This window comes from Mus musculus, chromosome 8 (genome assembly GCF_000001635.26).
Source record: "Mus musculus strain C57BL/6J chromosome 8, GRCm38.p6 C57BL/6J".
In the NCBI taxonomy this organism is placed as follows: Eukaryota; Metazoa; Chordata; class Mammalia; order Rodentia; family Muridae; genus Mus; species Mus musculus.
In genome coordinates this window covers 105,201,817-105,222,376 of record NC_000074.6, presented here as the reverse complement: position 1 = coordinate 105,222,376, position 20,560 = coordinate 105,201,817, and the positions used below count along the sequence as shown (strand labels likewise).

Genomic DNA, 20,560 nt, shown 5'->3' with positions numbered 1-20,560 from the left:
CCCAGCACCTCGCAACCACTTGTAACTCCAGCTCCTCTCTCTCTCTCTCTCTCTCTCTCTCTCTCTCTCTCTCTCTCTCTCTCTCTCTCTCACACACACACACACACACACACACACACACACACACCCCTAAATCAGGTGGATGGCTGAGTCATTTAAGAAAGGAGCTGGAGGAGCACGCATTCTTTCTGGTAATAATCGTGCTAACTTGGAAAGCAAGCTATCGACGGGCTTAAAAGACAAAGAAATCTCCTCAGAAGAGCTTTCCAGTGATATGCCAGTTATACACCAAGAACAGTAACTTCCTTCTTCAATTATGATTTATTTTCATTTTATGTGCATTGGTGTTTTGCCTGCATTTGTATCTGTATGCCAGCTTCTGATCCCTTGGAATGGGAATTATAGACAGTTGTGAACTGCCATGTGTGTGCTGGGAATTGAACCAGGCCATCTTAACTGTGGAGCCATCTCTTCCAGCCCCCCCCCCCTTTTTTTTTTTGAGACAGGGATTCTCTGTGTAGCCCTGGCTGTCCGGCAACTCGCTCTGTAGACCAAGCTGGCCTTGAACTCAAGAGATCTGCCTGCCTCTGCCTCCCAAGTGCTGGAATTAAAGGCTGGACTCTTTTCTTTCTTCTTGTAGTGCTGAGAATCCAACCCAGAGCCTTGTACATGCTAAACAAGTACTATCACACAGTTACACTTAAGTATTTAATAACTGAGAGTGGTATGTATGTATGTGGTAGTCATTAGAGCTAGCCATGAACATCCTGATTCTTCTAGCCAAAAGTTGGACTGCAATCCCTCCCTCCACTTGGAAGGTGAGCGCGGCAGCTGTGACAAGGGCTGTAAGTTGACTATGGTAACTCCATTTTGGTACCACAGATGAATTTTTGTCTTGCTAAGTAAAGTGTCAGTAACTGTAAGGGAGAATTTAAGGAAAATAGTTCTGGGGAGAAAAATAACTCAAGGCTGAGGGCTCTTTGAAAGGTTGCTTGCCCTTGCTTATTTTTGTTAACCGAGCATTTTGGCTTTTGTGATTATGTACTCCGCTTTCAGCAGCAGGAAGGGAACCTTGGGCCTTCCCTTCCAGCTTCTGTAACTAGCATCTTGCAGTTAGGAGAAAAGAATTTTGGGGGCTTTCCAGACAGGGTGTGTGTGTGTGTGTGTGTGTGTGTGTGTGTGTGTGTGTGTGTGTAAAAGACTTGGGGCTACACTTGGGGTTCTGGTTGGAATAAAGACTTGAATTGGCTCTTAGACTGTGTCTGAGTGGTCTTCTCTGGGGGAGACTAGCTTGGCCCAATAAAAATAGAAGATGCACGTCAACTCTAGGTATTTCCAAACCCCTCTTTATGATACCATCTCCTTTCTGGTTTGTCTCAATGGTTGGCAGTGTTCAGTTCTGCTGTATAAGGCTTAGGCGTACCATTGGTATTTGGCTCAAAGACTTCAAGCTGTTGGCTTTTCAGAAACTAGATTTTAACCACTGAGCCATCTCCCCAGCCCCATCTTTTGTTGGTTTTTTTGTTCGTTTGTTTTGTTTTTTGAGACTTTTGTTATGTTTTAAGATAACACAGTAGCTACCTCGACACCATGCCGGGCAAGTAGACCATTTTTAACAGATAAAAATGAGTACAAATGCAGGGTGGTGGTGGCTCACACCTTTAATCCCAGCACTTGGGAGGCAGAGGCAGGCAGATTTCTGAGTTAGAGGCCAGCCTGGTCTACAAAGTGAATTCCAGGACAGCCAGGGCTATACAGAGAAACCCTGTTTCGAAAAACCAAAAAAAAAAAAAAAAAAAAAAAGGTACAATTTTTTAAAAATTGCAGTGCCTATACATTTCCCCCTTAACACTGAGTCTCCATACCCACCAGGCCACTATATCTAAAAGATCACTTTGATCTTTAACCAAAAAATTTCTCAAACCTCCTAATCTGTTGGCCACTTCTTGTCCTGGTCCAAATGTCTTCCATTTGATTGACATAATACATTGAGCACTGCTCCTGTCTCACCCATGCTGTAGCCCTTATCTGATGCTCTTTCAAACCTGCTAAGCTCTGACCAGCCGGCTATGTGCATTCAGTATCTTCTCTAGTTGATTGTAGCTTTCGGCTTGGAAGTCTCCTCAGGTTGATTGACTCTAACTACCCAGACCAGCACAGACAGTGCAACTGCCAAGGCTTCCTATATAATTTAAAGGTTGCTACTACATTGGATCAATTTTGGGCATAGACTAGGTTCCAGGAGGTCAGAGACAATGTCTTTTTAGGGCAGTCACTTTATATTGTTTCTTCTAAACTATCCTCAATGATTAAGTGTCCTGCTTGCACATGTATTATATGTAATACTGTGTATGCCTAGTGCCCATGGAGTTCAGAAAAGATTGTTCTAGCCACTGCTAGCTGGAAGTAGGATGGTTATTGAGACACCATGTGAAAGCTGAGAACCAAACCTTGATCCACTGCAGGAGCAAGTACTTTTAACTGCTGAGCTATCTTTCCATCCTCAGATACTTTAATACTTTTTAAAACCATTAATATAGTTTCAACATTTTCTTTGAGCTCTTTCCATTTTATAATTCATTACTGATTTATAATCTCGCTAACATTGATAGCAGCAATATAAGCAATTTTAAAATTCCTTCGTAGCTAGCTACCTTAAATATTGTCATTTTAATATATAGTGTTAGGTCCAAAGCTCCCCCCCCCCCCCCAAAGGGCAGTGCTTGTGGCATTGTCTGAAACTCTGGGTTTCTATTTATCAGGAGTCTCATTTAAGCCACCAGGAGCCTCTCTTAATCGACTGCCCTAAAGGTCAACTACCTCAGGTAAAGGCATCTAGGTCCTGGTCAATCCAGTTTATATCAGCAGCTCAAAGATCCCACTGTTAACACAGTAAAAATGGCTTGTTCTCCCCCATTTTGCTCTTCTGTCCCCCAACTCCTGACAGATAGCCTTGGCAGTCTGACCCCCAGCAAACCTTCCGTTCTACTTGTGAACTGGTCTGCTTCAGTGGTTTCACCTCACCCTCTCTTATAGTTGAAATTTAAAATTGTTTAATACTTTTTTTTAAATAGGGTCTTATTATGTAGCATAGCTTAGGATGGTCTTAAATTCACAATCCTCCTGCTTTGGTCTTCCTGATACTGGTTCAAAATCCTAATTGTGTCAATTTAGTATATAAGGTTTTTTTTTTTTTTTTTTGTCCTGGAACTTACTTTGCAGACCAGGCTGGCCTAGAACTCAGAAATCTGCCTGCCTCTGCCTCCCGAGTGCTGGGATTAAAGGCGTGTGCCACCACGCCGGGCAGGTGTTTTGTTATTTGTATAAAACCTGTTTATTACAAACCAAACCTATGGAATGCTTCTAAAGTAATTTTCTGATGTAGATCCCTGTTCTAGGAATGTTGGGTTTAATACCCACATAATAATTTCTAAAAATAGCCTGGAAGGATATATAATGTTAGAAATTTCCCCCGAGGTCACTGTTTTAAGGTCATACCTTAGAAAATGGATAAACCCCTGAGACTGTTGTTGCCTGGGGGTGGATAGGGGAGGGGCTTTCTCTAGATCTGGTCTCTATGGTATAAATCCATGGTGATCCTCCTGTCTCAGCTGCCTAAGAACAGGGTTACAGATGTGACCCTAAGTTTTTGTCTTAAAATTTTATTTCTTGTATGTATGGGTGTTATGTACAGGCATGTCTGGGTGCCACATTTGTACCTGAGCCAAAGGAGGCTATATGTGGGCTTTAGATTCCTTGGAACTGGAGTTATATACAGAGTTGCCATGTAGGTGCTGGGAATTAAACCAGGACCTCTGGAAGAGTAGTCAGTACCCTTAACCACTGAGCTGTCTCTCCAGCCTCCCCGCCCCCATTTTCATAGTCTATACTTACAAAACCTTTGTAAGTTTTTGTTTTTTATCAATCATCTGTGTATCCATGTGGATGTGCGCTATGTTCACAGAGGCCAGAAAGAGGCGCTTGATTCCTGGGTACTGAGGTGAGTGTGAGCCGACTATTCTGTGTGCTGGGAATCACACTCCTGTTCCTACTATAACCTTCAGCAATAACTAAAGCTCTTAACTTCAGAGTCATCTCTCTAGCCTATTTTGGTTATTGAGAACAGCCCAGGATGGCCTTGAACTCGCCAAGAATGACCTTGAACTCTTGATCCTCCTGCCCCTACTTCCTATATCCACACTCAACTTCAGACTTTTTGAAAACCACATCATGTAATGGGAAGTTACTGTACATTGATTTAAAGGAGTTAGAAGATATGACCACTAGATGGCACTGTTGTTGCTGTCCTTAAAAAAACTGTTATAAAGGATCAAAGACTTGAAGCTAGTAAGACAGAAATCATCACATATCAATAAAGAGTCATGACTTTGTTTTCAGTACACAGAATTTTAATGTGAAAGTAAATAAAACATACAAATATACAGTAAAGCTAACGGCAAAGCAATCTGGAAGCTTAAGGCAAGTTTTAATGGAGATGAATCTTTAAAAAATGATGCAATGATGTCATTTTAAATACAGATTATGAAAAATATGAAATTGCATCAATAACTTAATTTTCAAAGCCTGCACTACCGAAGAAAAGGAGTTTATGATCTTAACGCCAGCATTAAGACAGACAGAAGCAGTGCAGAACCAGTAAGGAACATTTGCTATTTACAGAGGGACGGCCACATTAACACCATGTGATCTTACTGACTGCCGGACTGGAAGCTCTTGGCGAGAAGCAACAGAGAAAATGTACCACCGAGATGTTATTTTAAAAAAGAAAGGATCACTTTAAAAAGGTAACTCCCGAGAGGCATCAGGGCACTGAGAGTGTAAACATGTGAGCTGTACAACACCAAATACCAAGCAAATTCATTCATAGTGCTCAGTAACACAAGGTCAGCATCAGCTTCTGTAACACATTATTGTTTATAATAATTCAAACACAATCCTTATCATGCACGACTTCAAATATATAACAAATATTTTTATTTTGAGATACAGGGTACTTGTTTATGAATTATAAGACCTATATACAATGAAAGACACACTTCCACAATCAAGTATCTTTATATGCTTTTTAAATGCAATGACCTTATTCAGACTTTTCTGAATTGACCATGTCAGTTTTTAAAATTTTCTAAAATAATGCCATTTTATGATAAAATACATTTTTGCAAAAATTCAGAAATGTAGTAACATTTAATGAATACGACCACGGAAAGTATTGTAAGCATGTGCCAATGACTTAGCACTTTTTCCAGTTTTATATTTAAAAAATTGCAATTTGACACTAAGCCTGTTTTAAAAATATCGTTACATTGATTCATCTCAAAAGGCACTATTAATAGTCCTTTTGTAAAATACCATCATCTATATCTGTGAATGTTTTGCCCGGAATCAATGGGAGAAATGCATCTTCTGCCCAGATGAACATTTTCTAAGACTCATCTTCATCACCCAATTTTGTTTCTACAAAAGCATGCAATACAAAATACAAAATACACATGAAAGCAGCTATCTTAAACATTATTTTAACACAATTTACCTGTGTAGCTGATTTATCACTGCCTCCAGTTTAATATGCTGTTACATACAACAAGTTCCAGTATCCTTTTTCTGACTGATTAAAAAAAAAATCCCTGAATAAAACAGAAGCCAGTCTGTGGCTTCTTTGGGCATTTCTGTAGAGCATTCTCACCTGTGAAGAGCATCTCTACCCAAACTCATGATTACAAGATATACCTTGAAACAGGGTCTGAGACAAAATTTAATACTAATGTGAATTTTTGTCTAAAGGGGATAGGGTGACTATCAGCATTTGAAAGGATACTGTGGCTTTAACAACTGTAAACGTTTGTTTTAGGAGGCTGTGGCAGACAGCTCTATTCTAGGTTTATAGCTGGAAAAAATAACTGCAAACACATCTTCATTTGTAAAATGGTGCAGAATACAAAAACACGAAATGATGTAGAGAAAACAAACAAAAACCAAGAACCCTTATCTAAGGAGGAAAGCTGTATAACCAACTCGTCTGAAAGTATAAAAGAATGTTAAGCAACCCTGATACAAATTTTAATTTCTTATCTTGTTTCTAAATGACATGAGCTTTTAAGTTAAAATGAAGAAAGTATATACTTTCGATACAACTAAAATAATGCCAACAAGATAAGCTTGCATAGAAAAAAATTTCAAATTATTACTGGCTACATATTTTAAAAATTAGAAATGCAGGCATTATAGTGCAAAACCATGGCAGTGGGTGACGTCTTCACTGCCTCAGGCCATGAAACCAACTGCAGTCCCTCCAGTTGTCACAGTTTCTGGTCGCCCAATGAGTTATTTATACCAACTAGAAGCAGTGTGTGTAGAGATGGGGCACATAAGCTGTGCTCCACTTAACGAAGTTTGAGATCATCACCGCCACCTAAGTTAGAACCAGGACTAGGGTCTTGCTGTCTTCTTGCCTGCAATGACAAAAATCGAAATAAAGTCATGAATGTGGTTTGAAAACTTAAATGACAGACATACAAGATATTAAGACACAGTGTCATACAAAAAATGTTCATAATGAAAAACTTTTCAACCAATATATATATATATATTTTGGTTTGTTTTTTATTTTGGTTTTTCGAGACAGAGTTTCTCTGTAGCCCTGGCTGTCCTGGAACTCACTCTGTAGACCAGGCTGGCCTCGAACTCAGAAATCCGCCTGCCTCTGCCTCCCAAGTGCTGGGATTAAAGGCGTGCGCCACCACTGCCCGGCCTCAACCAATATTTTAACAGGCAAGACATACAACTATATATGATATTTTGTAATACTCAATAGTAATCATTTCATATTCAAAAGGATACTATGCACACATACTACAGATAAAAGAAAACTCTATCGTTTTATTTTTAGAACTAGAACTGTTTTCTTGTTTTGTTTTAGATTTACTTATTTGATGTATGTGAGTACACTGTAGTGTCTTCAGACACACCAGAAGAGGGCGTCAGATCCCATTACAGATGGCTGTGAGCCACCCTGTGGTTGCTGGGAACAGAACTCAGGACCTCTGGAATAGTGGAAGAGCAGGCAGTACCCTTACCCACTGAGCCGTCTCTGCAGCCTAGAATTAGAGGTTTCACTTTACTACACCAATGATCAATCATCTTAGAAGCAACCTTTTCTTTTCGTAGCAGCTCACATTTACTTAAGCAACAGCTAAATGCTAGGCATTGTCTTCAAGTACTCTCCATGAATGAACATAGGTTCAACATCTTAAAAAGGTACTATTTTTTATTTTCCATTTTATAAAGAAATTGAATGGCTGGGCTGATGGTACATGCCTTTAATCTTAGCAGTCAGAAAAGGCAAGGGCATCTTTGTAGGTTCAAGGCCAGCCTGATCTACACAGTGGTTTTGAGAACAGCCATGGCTGTTACACAGAGAAACCCTTTCTCAAAAACAAAACAAAAAGAAATTGAGTCACAGAAATATTAATATGTATTATTTACTAATTAGCTGAAAAATATGACAATAAACTTAATCTTCGCTCAATGAATTTTAACTAGAAAGCGCAAGAAATAAAATCCAAAGCTGGGCAGTTGTAGCATACACCTTTAATTACAGCATTTGGGAGGCAGAAGTAGGCAGATCTCTAAGTTGAAGGCTAGCCTGGCCTAAAGAGCATGTTCCTGAACAGCCAAGGATTAAAGAGAAACACTGTCTTGAAAAACCAAAGAAAAAAAAGGAATTAAATCCAGAATATTAGTTTTATAATTTAAAATAGTACACACCTTTAAGTATCTTTTTAAACAGTACTTAACAATTAAGTAAAAGTAATTACAAACACTGAGCATTTCAAGGTTGACTGAAGAATGCATACCCTATTTAAATTACCACTTAATAGCTAACATCTATCAAGTAAAATATCATGTATGGCAATGTAAAAAATATATAATATAGAGCCCTTTTGGTCCATGCACAACTTTAAAAGTAAAGATTTATTTTTTATTATATTTAACAGTGTGTGTGTTGTACATGCAGGAGCCTATGGAAGCCAGAAGAGGGAGTCAGATTCCCTGAAGAGAGAGACACAGATGGTTGTGAGCTGCCTGACATGGGTGTTCGGTTCTGAACACACTCATCTGGGAGAGCAGTAAGCACTGCCCTCGGGGAATCAGGCTCGGCAGAAAGCACCCTCAGTCACTGAGGTATCGTACTAGCCCCCCACGTGCAACATTTTCTTTTGGTCTCTTGTACAAATATTAATGTATTTTACAGTTTCTTCAGTCCTTCCAAATGTTGGCTAAGTACAAACATCTATTTGTATCTACAACCTTGTTCCTGCAACACAAGTTTTTCATTTTTAGAAAACGGCAACTTCATTTTGCCAGCTGTTTAGGCAGAAAACCTTGGGTCACCGTTAACTGTTCTTTCTCCATACCAATAACAAATTCTGATGGCTCATCTTGAAAGATATCCTTAATTTGACCATCTCTACTTCCGCTATCATTTTCTCTCCAGATCAAGCCACAATCATGTTCAGCTTCCACGTTCTTCTTAGCTGACTTGTTACATGCCAGCAGTTAACTGACTTCAATTTCCCCTATGATTTGTTTAGCTAAATTTCTGGAATCATGTACTAAAGCATCAATTAATTTTCCTATTGTCTATGTAAATTTTGGAAGCAAATTTAACAAAGAGATCTTACTTATTACTTAGGCTGACCATAATGACACACAGAATGAGACTCTAGCACCAGCAAGGCTGAAGCACGGAGAACAAGAGAACAATTAAGGCCAATAACCTGAGCAAAATCTTGTTTTAAAAACGGATCTTAGAGAAAGAACATCCCCGGCCTTCCTGCTTTAGGGTCAAATTTTATCTTTTTAGTACTAGGCATCACAGCCAGGGCCCTGTGCACACTAAGAATGCATTCTACAAACAACGCACAACCAGTACCAAGGCTAGGTTTACAGCCAGCCCTAACCAAACCCTTTGGTTAGACCATGCAGAGCTGTGTTATCAATTAAGAACATTATGTTGGGCTGGTGAGATGGCTCAGTGGGTAAGAGCACCCGACTGCTCTTCCGAAGGTCAGGAGTTCAAATCCCAGCAACCACATGGTGGCTCACAACCATCCGTAAGGAGATCTGACTCCCTCTTCTGGAGTGTCTGAAGTCAGCTACAGTGTACTTACATATAATAATAAAAAAAAAAAAAAAAAGAACATTATGTCATTTGTACAACTGCCTGGTGTAATGGCACTCTAGAAGCAGAGACAGGCAGATCTTACGAGTCTGAGGCCAGTCTGACTACACAGAAGGTCTGGGTCAGCTAGGAGACCCTGTGCCCAAATAACCAAAAATGAAAAAACAATCCAAAAGCCAAATAAACACAACAAAAGGATAGCTTGCCTTAGTTAATTCTGAACAAAAAAAATAAAATTCATCTAGCAGATGGATTCTGTCAGGAGACTTCTTAGCACACCGTCACTGCCCAGTGCACTGTAAAGACCACACAGTCACTGCCCAGTGCACTGTAAAGACCACACCGTCACTGCCCAGCGCACTGTAAAGACCACACCGTCACTGCCCAGCGCACTGTAAAGACCACACCGTCACTGCCCAGCGCACTGTAAAGACCACACCGTCACTGCCCAGCGCACTGTAAAGACCACACCGTCACTGCCCAGCGCACTGTAAAGACCACACCGTCACTGCCCAGCGCACTGTAAAGACCACACCGTCACTGCCCAGCGCACTGTAAAGACCACACCGTCACTGCCCAGCGCACTGTAAAGACCACACCGTCACTGCCCAGCGCACTGTAAAGACCACACCGTCACTGCCCAGCGCACTGTAAAGACCACACCGTCACTGCCCAGCGCACTGTAAAGACCACACCGTCACTGCCCAGCGCACTGTAAAGACCACACCGTCACTGCCCAGCGCACTGTAAAGACCACACCGTCACTGCCCAGCGCACTGTAAAGACCACACCGTCACTGCCCAGCGCACTGTAAAGACCACACCGTCACTGCCCAGTGCACTGTAAAGACCACACCGTCACTGCCCAGCGCACTGTAAAGACCACACCGTCACTGCCCAGCGCACTGTAAAGACCACACAGTCACTGCCCAGCGCACTGTAAAGACCACACCGTCACTGCCCAGCGCACTGTAAAGACCACACCGTCACTGCCCAGTGCACTGTAAAGACCACACCGTCACTGCCCAGCGCACTGTAAAGACCACACCGTCACTGCCCAGTGCACTGTAAAGACCAGTCAGATCTGAAGAAGCAGAGACTGGGATGAGGCGTCTGGTTTCAGTCAGTGAAGGGCAGAAAGAAACACTAAAGAAAATCAATCCCAATTATATATTTATAAGTCACTAACCTACCAATACAATACTTTGTGACTAGTATTGCCTTTGTCTTTGGTAAGTTATTTTCAAATTTTACTCATGATAATGAAACAATTTCCAATAGGTGAGTCACCAAGAGCTGGAGTTCTCTGTACCAGTCCTGGTTGTGTTGAAGCAGCCAAGGGACACTTGTCTACAGCATTGTATATTTTGATAGAAAGAATGGAAAACAAAGAAAAGGAACCTTGCTGTTTACTTGTGAATTTCAGCCACTCCCTGTCAGCAATGAAAGGTAGGACCAAAAGAAAGAAGTCAGACCAGAGAAGAGTGGGAGCTCTGAGAGATGGAAGGAAGTCTCTGAAGGAGACACACACAAACAGCCTGTGACCAGCTTCTACAGATACAACTTTCTTTGACAAGCTATGCTATCTATTTTGGCTCTTTCTTTTTTAAACATAGGGCCTCAACCAGGCAGTGATGGCGCATGCCTTTAATCCCAGCACTTGGGAGGCAGAGGCAGGCAGATTTCTGAGTTCGAGGCCAGCCTGGTCTACAAAGTGAGTTCCAGGATAGCCAGGGCTGCACAGAGAAACCCTGTCTCGAAAAAAAAAAAAAAAAAAAAAAAAACCAAAACCAAACCAAAACAAAAAACCCAAACATAGGGCCTCACTGTATAGATCTGGTAGCCTCAAACTCACAGAGATCCACATCTCATGTAAAATTTGGCCATTTCTAACGTAGGTTGGATGGTTTAGAGGAAGTTTCCTGGATAGTAAGCCATACACATGCATAATAGCAAAGAAATTCTCTCTGAACTCACTCTAAACATTAAGGTCATAATTTGTTTTTAAAAATTAATGTAGACAACTCATTACAGACCAGGGTATTATCTGTTCTGCTTCTTATATGTTTATTACAATGTCATTCAGAAATAGAGCAAACCCAGTTTCCAGGACGTCATCACAAGATGAATATAAGAGTGACAAAGCAGTTACTAGCAAGGTCTTGGAAAAATAGCCAAGAGCAGGGCTAGCTGAATAGACCAAAGGTTTTAGTTGATTGCTGTTCTTTTATTAAACAAAAGTAAACAAATGTGGAAAACTCTCCATGGAGAAATGCTTTAGTCATGAAAAGAGCTGCAATCCACTGAGTATGTACATATAGACAGATATAGTCTCCTCATACTTTATATTTGGTACTTGGCGACAAGTTAATATTGAAGAGGTCGGGCTTCACTCTCACTATATAGCAGGTAAGACTGCAACATGGAGGGGTTAGTGATGCCTACACACACAGGGCAGTAAGTCTAGAAAAACCTAAGTGACAACATCCCTAGCCAATGCTAAGGCTCAGAGATATAAAACCTAAGTTTTAAGTTCTGAGTTGATGCATTTCCCTTGTAACTCATTAAAAGGTTAAAGCTAGGTCAGAGATGGTTCAGTGGGGAAAGGCACTTGTTGACAAGCCTGAATTCAGCCCTTAGGACTCATATAGTGCAAACAGGGAACCAATTTCTGCAAGTTATCCTCTGACCACCATATTATACACACACAAATACAGATGATGATTTTTTTCTTACAAAAAAAAAATAAGGTATTTTGTGCAAAGTTAAATGTGCTGAAAATAAAAATACTGAGGAGTTTAAGATAAACAGAGGCCAAGTTATCTATCTATCTATCTATCTATCTATCTATCTATCTATCTATCTATCTATCTATGTCTTTCAAGACAGCGTTTCTCTGTGTATCCCTGACTGTCCTGGAACTCACTCTGTAGACCAGTCTGGCCTCGAACTCAGAAATCTGCCTGCCTCTGCCTCCCAAGTGCTGTGATCAAAGGCGTGCGCCACCACTGCCCGGCCTGAATTATTATTTTTGCTTGGACCATACAGTCTCTAAAAATAAAACTCACATAATACTTTTGTTTTATTTCCAAGTGGTTTCTAATCTAAATCTTCTGAATATTCTGAATATTCAGTAATTATTAATTCATTCTGTGCTATCAAAAGTAAATACTTACTAAAACTTCATAATCCAGCCAGAGAGAAGCATTTTGTAGACAGTGCTAGGGAACATTTGTTGTAGTGCCTTGTGGCCAAGTAATTTGCCAATAGTACTTTATTAGCTTAGGTCAAGAGGACAATTCAACTAAAGGCAGTCTCTAGCAACAGACAGTACATGAACTGCTACTAGACAGGCAAGAGAGGCACTTTTCCACCAAAACACTTTCCAGGCACTCTGCAAGCCTAGGAAACTGCTATCTTTGTAGTCAGCAGAACCAGGCAAAATTCAACTTTTTTGGTTGCTTGGAAACTGTCTTATCACTACCACCAAAAAGCCAAAATCTAAAATGTTCTGGCAACATATCTTTGTGTTTCAGTCTAAAATTAGAATAAGCCCACTTACCTAGCATAACAGATACATTGTAAGTCACACACTACATTCCATTTAGCCTCCATGAAAAAGGACAAGTTAGTGAGACTCCAGGAGAACAAACAACTTTTGAATTGCCAGAGAAACAGCAGTAAGAGAAAGAGCTAGCATTAAAACAAGGGGTCAATTATATACTGTGGTAGTCTGAATGAAAATTGTCCCCATAGGGAACTGTCTGAATACTTGGTCTCCAGCTGATAACAGGGAGGATTAGGAGGCCTGACCTTGCTGGAGAAAGTCTGTCAGGCTTTAAAAGACTCCCGCCATTCTGAATTGGCTCTCTCTGCTTCCTACTTTTTAACCAACATGTGAACTCTGAGATCCTGCAGCTATGTCTTTGTTCTATCAGACTCTCCTAAAACTTCTAAAACCCTAAGGCCAATTAAACATTTCCTTTTGTAAGTTGCTTAATGTTATATCACAGCTATAGCAGAATATGTTGATTCTACATATCAAAGGTCCTCAAGCAATCTACTGCCAAGTCATGTCTGAGGCCCTGAAAACACTGCAGGAACCCCAGAGGGAGATCAATCATTTCTTTTCTTTTCTTTTTTTTTTTTTTTTGGTTTTTCAAGACAGGGTTTCTCTGTATAGCCCGGGCTGTCCTGGAACTCACTCTGTAGACCAGGCTGGCCTGGAACTCAGAAATCTGCCTGCCTCTGCCTCCCAAGTGCTGGGATCAAAGGCGTGCGCCACCACGCCCGGCTGAGATCAATCATTTCTATTGCTTTGACTTTTCTCTACTTTACATATTGGGGCACAATACAAAATTTAAAGGGGTTTGCTGTCTTAAAAAGTAGCCTATTTACCACAGGATGTAGTGGCATATGCCTGTAAGAGCAGCATTTGGGAGGCTAAAGTGGGAGGATCAGATGTTTGAGACCAGCTTAGGCAACATAGTGTTACTCCCTCAGCAAAACAAATCAAAACAAAGAAAGCTAATCTGCCAATTACATACAGAACACAATTAAAGAATCTTCTGCTCATTATTCTGTGTTACACCAAGGACAAGTTTTCTATTTCTTAAAACAAAACCCAAAACATTTATTTTATGTTTTGTCTGCGTGCCTACACACATACATGCATGCTGATTCCTGGGGAGGCTAGGTGATACCAGATATCCTGCAGCTGGAGTTACCTATGGTTGTGAGTGCTCTGACACCCAAAGTAGCTACAGAAAAATCAAACTCTAGTCCTCTCTAAGAGCAATGAGCCCCTTATATAGAATTTTCTTTTTTTCCTAAATAAAGAACAGATGCATGTTGATACCAGACCCATAAAGTACTAAGAATATACAGTCAAAGATAAGCCCTCCATTTAGAAATTTTTTAAAATTTAAAATTACATGTATCTCTGTATGAATTTGTGCACATTAGTGCAGGTGTCCAGGAAGATCAGAGGCACAAGACCACAATGGCTCTGGAGGTAGAAGGCAGTTGACATGAGCAGCTGACATGGGTACTGACAATCAAACTCTGTAAAAAGTTAGCATTCTTAATTGCTGAGTCATCTCTTTTCAGCCCCCTATGGCTTATTTACATGTATGTGTGAGTTTGTGAATGTATGTGCAGGTTCCCATGAAAGCCAGAAAAACATGTCAGATACCCTGGATCTGAAGGTTGCTGGGAACCAAGTCGGTGCTTTCCAAGAGCAGTCTGTACTCTTAACTGCTGACCCATCCCTCCAGCCCCAGTAGCTCTTCATTTTGCCACCCATCCCTCATATCTGATTTCTACTGGTTTCCTGTTTCAGTTTACATTATCTACTAGAGAACTATCCATATTCAAACAAACATATTCATCTTAAAAATACTTATAAGATATTACACATAAATTTTTATCTCATTTTTGAGGGGGGGGGTTTCGAGACAGGGTTTCTCTGTGTAGCCCTGGCTGTCCTGGAACTTACTCTGTAGACCAGGCCGGCCTCAAACTCAGAAATCTGCCTGCCTTTGCCTCCCGAGTGCTGGGATTAAAGGCGTGCGCCACCATGCCCGGCTACATCTCATTTTTATTTTAAGATTATTTAACAATATCTCATTAAGGTTACTAAAATGTGTATTTTTTTTTAGATAGGAAGTACTTAAAATTTTTAGAAAAAAGTTTATCATGTGTCATATCAATTAAAAGGTAGAAAAAAATACTGTACTACTGAAAGCCTCTTCCTGAAAAGACAGAAAAAAGAAATGTTAAATCTTACTGTGAGTGATGGAAAACAATCTCAGCAGTTTAGAGATGGAAAGCTGGAAGCATGCACGTGGAGCCTTATGCAAGGAAGTTCATATTAAGACAACAGAGACAAACTGAAAAGCCCTAAGACACCAACCACCTGAAGTTCTGCTTCCCTCAAACACAGCACTAACTTTAGATACACATTAAATGCTCATGAGTATTATCAATGCAACTTTAGTATAGCAAGGCTAGAGAGTTCAGTTATTCAGGCAGTGGTGGACAGCCCTAAGCTTCAGTGCTGCCAAAAGTCTCAGGCTTCCAAAAATCATTACCCAGTGCCACCCACGAACGAGTTACCGCTGTTCCCTGGCTCTCATTTCCAGTCAGGCATCAGGACCACCCACTAGAACCAATATTATTCTTTTCTGCCTCAGTCTTTTCTATTCCAGGGAAAATGATTTCTAACGTCCCCTGACAGATTTTATTTTTCAGCTTAATCCTCTCTACTTCCTACTGCTAAACTATATTTGTGCAGACACCCTGTTTCAAAAACTCTGGCATAATTTCTTGCTCTTTCGTCTGCCAGCAGACTGTTAGAAAGGGAGCACGTCAGTTATCCTGGGGGTTTTGTTTTACGTGAATTAGAGGAAGCTTAAATCCCAACGATATTTGATTGTGTGTCTGTCCTTGTGTATTTTGAGACAGGGCTTCACTACATAACCCTGGATGGCCTGGAACTTGCTATGCAGATTAAGCTGGCCTCTCCTCCTCTGCTCCATAATGGGTAACCATACCCAGACCCAAAAAAGTTTAAATTATAGGGAGGAAATGTTTTCTTCCACTGTTGCTTTTTTAAAAAGAGGTAAAGAGCAAGAAAGCAAACTTTTAGAAGTACTCATAGGTAAGACAGGAATATAATGGAGAAGGGCAAAAAATATATATACACAAAACACAAGACACACGGACCACAAAGCCCTCTTCAGTTGCCAGTGTGTACTCTGGAGACAGATTCCAGCCCAGAGCTTTTAGATGACAGTTCTTTAAAAGAACTAATATTTCAAATTATTGATATAAGTGACCAGAGCAGTCGTTCTTAACGTTCCTAATGCTGTAATCCTTTAATACAGTTCCTCGTGCTATGGTGACCCCCAACCATGACATTCTTCTTGTTGCTACTTCATAACTGTAATTTTTCTACTGTTATGAATTGTAATGTAAATCTATGATATGCAGGATATCTGTTATGAGACCCCTGTGAAAGGGTTGTTCAACCCTCAAAGGGGTTGTGACCCACAGGTTGAGAACTGCTGGACTAGAGGCTCTTAAATCATTGATGAAAATTTAACTGTTTTTTCTATCTTCGAGGTCATAATGCTTTAGTGCCTAATACACTTTAGAGAACTAAGAGGATGCTCCACCAGACAATTCAATTAGCTGGAGCCAGCAGCAGGGAGAGCTTTTAGCACTAAGGAAGCACTTTAGAGCTATTAGTTCTGCTGGCACACATGGGCTGAGCACTGTATTAAGTGCTTTCTAAGTGTTTCTCATTCAATTCTCACAATTTCTTTCTGTGATAAAACTGGGGTCTCAGAGACTGGGAAGTGACTGAACAGGAATGTGGACTGAGCCTGACTACAAAGCCCAGGCTCTCAACTGCAGATCTGCTCATGGAATACCTACCTGAATGACACATTACTTGGCACCTCTGTCAACAGGCTTTATTTTTGTTTACAACCATCAAAAATCAAAATCAAAATATGTTCAAGCGACAACACTGTAAACTAAAAAGAGTACCTAAGTACTTATTAAAATAGACAATCTGTGCTGGGCACAGTGGCACACATTTAATCCCAGCACTAGGAGATTCTCTGCCAAGAGTCTGGGCCAGCCAGGGCTACACAGTAAGACCTGTCACAAACAAACCCTTTCTCTAGTAATTGAACCTAAGGTATATATGAACATTTCCTAAGTTCTATTAGTTCTCAGTTATTTCTTCAAGTATATTGCATGTATTTCAGAAAGACTGACCACACCCTCTGGCTTGACAAGTTCCATCCACTATTCGTTCATTCCTTTGCACAGAAAAGTCTTCCCCAGTCTGCCCACCCGACAAGCACACTTCTTTTGAATCTCTCCAAGTGTATTCTGTGACGTGCCTAAGGAGAGCCGACTGTTACATGCTCCACTGAAGTGCTTTAACATAAGGTAAGCAACACTGCAGTTGCCTGTTTTTACATCCACTTTCTGTCAAGTCTGAAAGGTGTGCACACCTTTAGTCAATTAATACAAATCAACAAAGTTAGGTATTTTTATTAAAATCTTTGCAGAAGCCGGGAGTGGTGGTGTACTTTTTTAATTCCAGCACTTGGGAGGCAGAGGCAGGTGGATTTCTTTGGAATTTGAGGCTAGCTTGGTTTACAAAGTGATTTCTAGGATAGCCAGGGCTACAGAGAGAAACCCAGTCGCAACGCAACGCAACGCAACGCAACGCAACGCAACGCAACGCAACGCAACGCAACGCAACGCAACGCAACGCAACGCAACGCAAAGCAAAGCAAAGCAAAGCAAAGCAAAGCAAAGCAAAGCAAAGCAAAGCAAAGCAAAGCAAAGCAAAGCAAAACACCTCTAGCTCTCAGACAGGACTAACTGTTTTTTGGAAGATGTTCAAAATGGAAGATGTGTTTACCAAGTAAACACAATGGAGAAACACTATGGTAGATAACTCAGGGGACACAGAGAGTAAGGTCTTCTTCATTTTATGGGATCTCAAGGAAGGGATGGGCAGATATATTTACAGCCCTTTCAACATACAGTTCAATAAATGCTTACACAGACCTAAGAGGTAGCTGGGAGGGCGGCACATGCTTCGACCCCCAGCATGTGCAGGCTGGAGTCAGGAGGAGCAATCACCCAGCTCTGGTTCTGCTATACAGCGAGTTCCTCAGGAGCTTGTGCTAGATGAGACCTTGTCTCAAAAACAAACAAAACCCCAAAGCAAACAGACAGAAAAAGTAAGGGTGAGAGGGGCAGGAGGAAGGAAAGTGGTCCAAGTCAGGAGGAGAGGCAGAGGGAAAATAAGAGAGGAAGAAATTAAATGCTGTGGAAATTCCAAAGCAGAAGATGGTCAAGACTTGAGAAGGGCTTGATGTAACTTAAGGTGCAGTCTGCCTGATGAATGGGGAGAAAAGTACACTGCACAGAGTACAACAGGTAAAATGATAAGAAATATAAGATATAAGATCTGTAAAAACTTCCCACAAACTGCACTGTGGGTTCTGGGAACTGAATGTTCTTAAAGGCTAAGCTGTCTCTTTCATTCCTTGCCACCCTGCAAAGCCAGTCAAATTTGGTAATGGGAGTGGTGTACAACATTAGGGACATGAATATCAGCACTGACAACCCATTACCATTGGATTGGCGTTACTGGCTTTTTTAAAGTTGGTGTTTCCTGAGCTGTGGGTACAGAAGAATGAAGGAACAGGTCTGAGCTTGAGCTCTGGCCGGGAAGAGTCAGTGGGAGGAAAGGTAGGCAGAGGGAGACAGAATTCGTATTCCCAAGAATATGTTTAATTTAAAAATAGTTAAATATTAACTTTTTCAACTAAGTCCATTTAAATTAAGAAACAATTTTATACATAAAGACTGAACACAGGTACTGCAACCATACAGGAAGAGAAGGAAGTAGTTATTATACAAACTGAGATAATGATTACTTTTTAAAAAAATTTTATTTATTATTATATGCAAGTACACTGTAGTTGTCTTCAGACACACCAGAAGAGGGAGTCAGATCTTATTACAGATGGTTGTGAGCTACCATGTGGTTGCTGGGATTTGAACTCAGGACCTTCGGAAGAGCAGTTAGTGCTCTTAACCGCTGAGCCATCTCACCAGCCCAATGATTACTTTTGAGTAGAATAAGGTTATAATCATACACGCATACAAAGGGGATTGGTATGATATCAAGGTTTTATTTTGTTATCTTGAAAGTAGTTATAAGGATATTAGATCTATAGTAATTCGTCAAGACTACGTATTTCTTCTATGTAGATATAATCTGTACCTTACTTTGTAATAAATTAAAAATTTTTAGATTTATCTCTCCAATCCCTAAATAGATACTAAATAATCCTGTTAAACTCCATTCTTGGGGTATTTGAAAATAATAAGCTGTCCTCTCAACTCAAGAGTTACACAAATGATGAAGACTATTCTGTTTCAAGATGGTCATTCCCAGTGATATTCATATGATAAAGCAGCTATGTACCCTTCCTCAGGCCAGGGTTAAATGTGAGAAAATAAAGCAAAGAAACCTACCTTTGTAACTTTCAACATCAAGGTAAATATTCATAAAGAAGTAGAAAATAGTACTTGCCTTTAAGGATTTTTTTGTAATGTTTTATATTACTGGTTATAAGCCTGGCCTTTAATGCTGAGCCATCTCTTCAGCATTTTAGCAATGTTTACATGTTTTGATCATGCTCTATATTAACAAGAGACACATTTTATATGTAGGTGTGTGATGGCTCACACCTGTATCCTAGTACTTAGAAAGTGGAGGTAGGAAGAGGTGGAACAAAGATATTTCAATCAATGAATTAAAAGAAAAATATACCTTATTTTGTATATATAGTAAGACTTTTTTTGTGAAGACCAATAAATGAGAATAAATGCAACCTTTAAATTAGAATAATTACATTTTATAGACAATTGCATAAAATCAATTCAAGCAAGAATATACAATTTTAAAAAATAAAAGACAAAGTTAAACCAATTAAAAACATTATGCACAAACATCAAAAACACAGCCTGAGAGTTTGGGGAAAGTACTAACCAGTTACTGCCAGCAGCTGTGAAACTCTCACCTCCATTTCCTCCCGGTGAGACCTGTCTCTATCCTCAAATTCTCGAGTTCTTCTTCGAGCCTCTTCAAAGGCCTGTTGTGCTAATGCATCTTCCTGCTGTCAGGGTACATGAAATAATTATTTTGATTTATGTAAAAAAAAAAAATTGAATTTGGGGATTTTTTGGAAAGAATCCAACCGAAGAGTAATTCTTAAAATATCAGTATTAATCAATCCCCTCCATCCCGCACTAATTTCAGAGGTACTTTTATTTTGGAGTGAGGGTCTCGTTATAGCCTTGGCTGGTCTGAAACATAATCCTCCTGCCTTAACTTCTCCAGCACTGGGATTACCGACATGTGCCTCCTCATTCTAACAGGAATCTGAACCATCTTTGTAACCCTTCTTACCTCTGTAAACTAAAGTAGCACTCTACCTATTTGCTGCTTATATTTTTGGAATCTTCATTTCTATAAACACTTTTCTAACTTGGAACCCAAAGAGCTGTAAACTCGATTATTTTAAGTCCCCCAAACACCGCCCCTGTTCCATTCTGTTCTGGCACCTCAGAGCTGCCCCTGCGATCCGTGTGTGTGTGTATAGCTAAAGCACAATGTGATCACAATGACTCCTAACCTTAAATGCTCCCTTACTGTTACTCTCTTCAGCATAAAATGTTCAAGCTTTGCCAATCACGTACAACTTAGTATGCACTTATATTTTTGATGATTTGCAGAAACTAAAAGATACAG

The 20,560-nt window shown here is 40.2% G+C and overlaps 1 protein-coding gene across 4 annotated transcripts in view; it reads right to left on the bottom strand.

Annotated features, from left to right (window-relative positions):
- Positions 1 to 4,387: 4,387 nt before the first annotated feature.
- Positions 4,388 to 20,560, bottom strand: part of Cbfb (core binding factor beta) — a 47,316-nt gene continuing 31,143 nt past the window's right edge. For 2 of the 4 annotated variants that reach the window (NM_022309.4, NM_001161456.1), the window contains 2 exons: positions 19,830 to 19,925; positions 4,388 to 6,473 (listed from right to left, as the gene is read on the bottom strand). In NM_022309.4, the coding sequence (NP_071704.3) occupies positions 6,405 to 6,473; positions 19,830 to 19,925 (165 nt within the window). In that variant the 3' untranslated portion in view covers positions 4,388 to 6,404. Of the gene's footprint in view, positions 6,474 to 19,798; positions 19,926 to 20,560 lie in introns of all 4 variants that reach the window. The other 2 variants (NM_001161458.1, NM_001161457.1) reach the window with 2 other exon arrangements.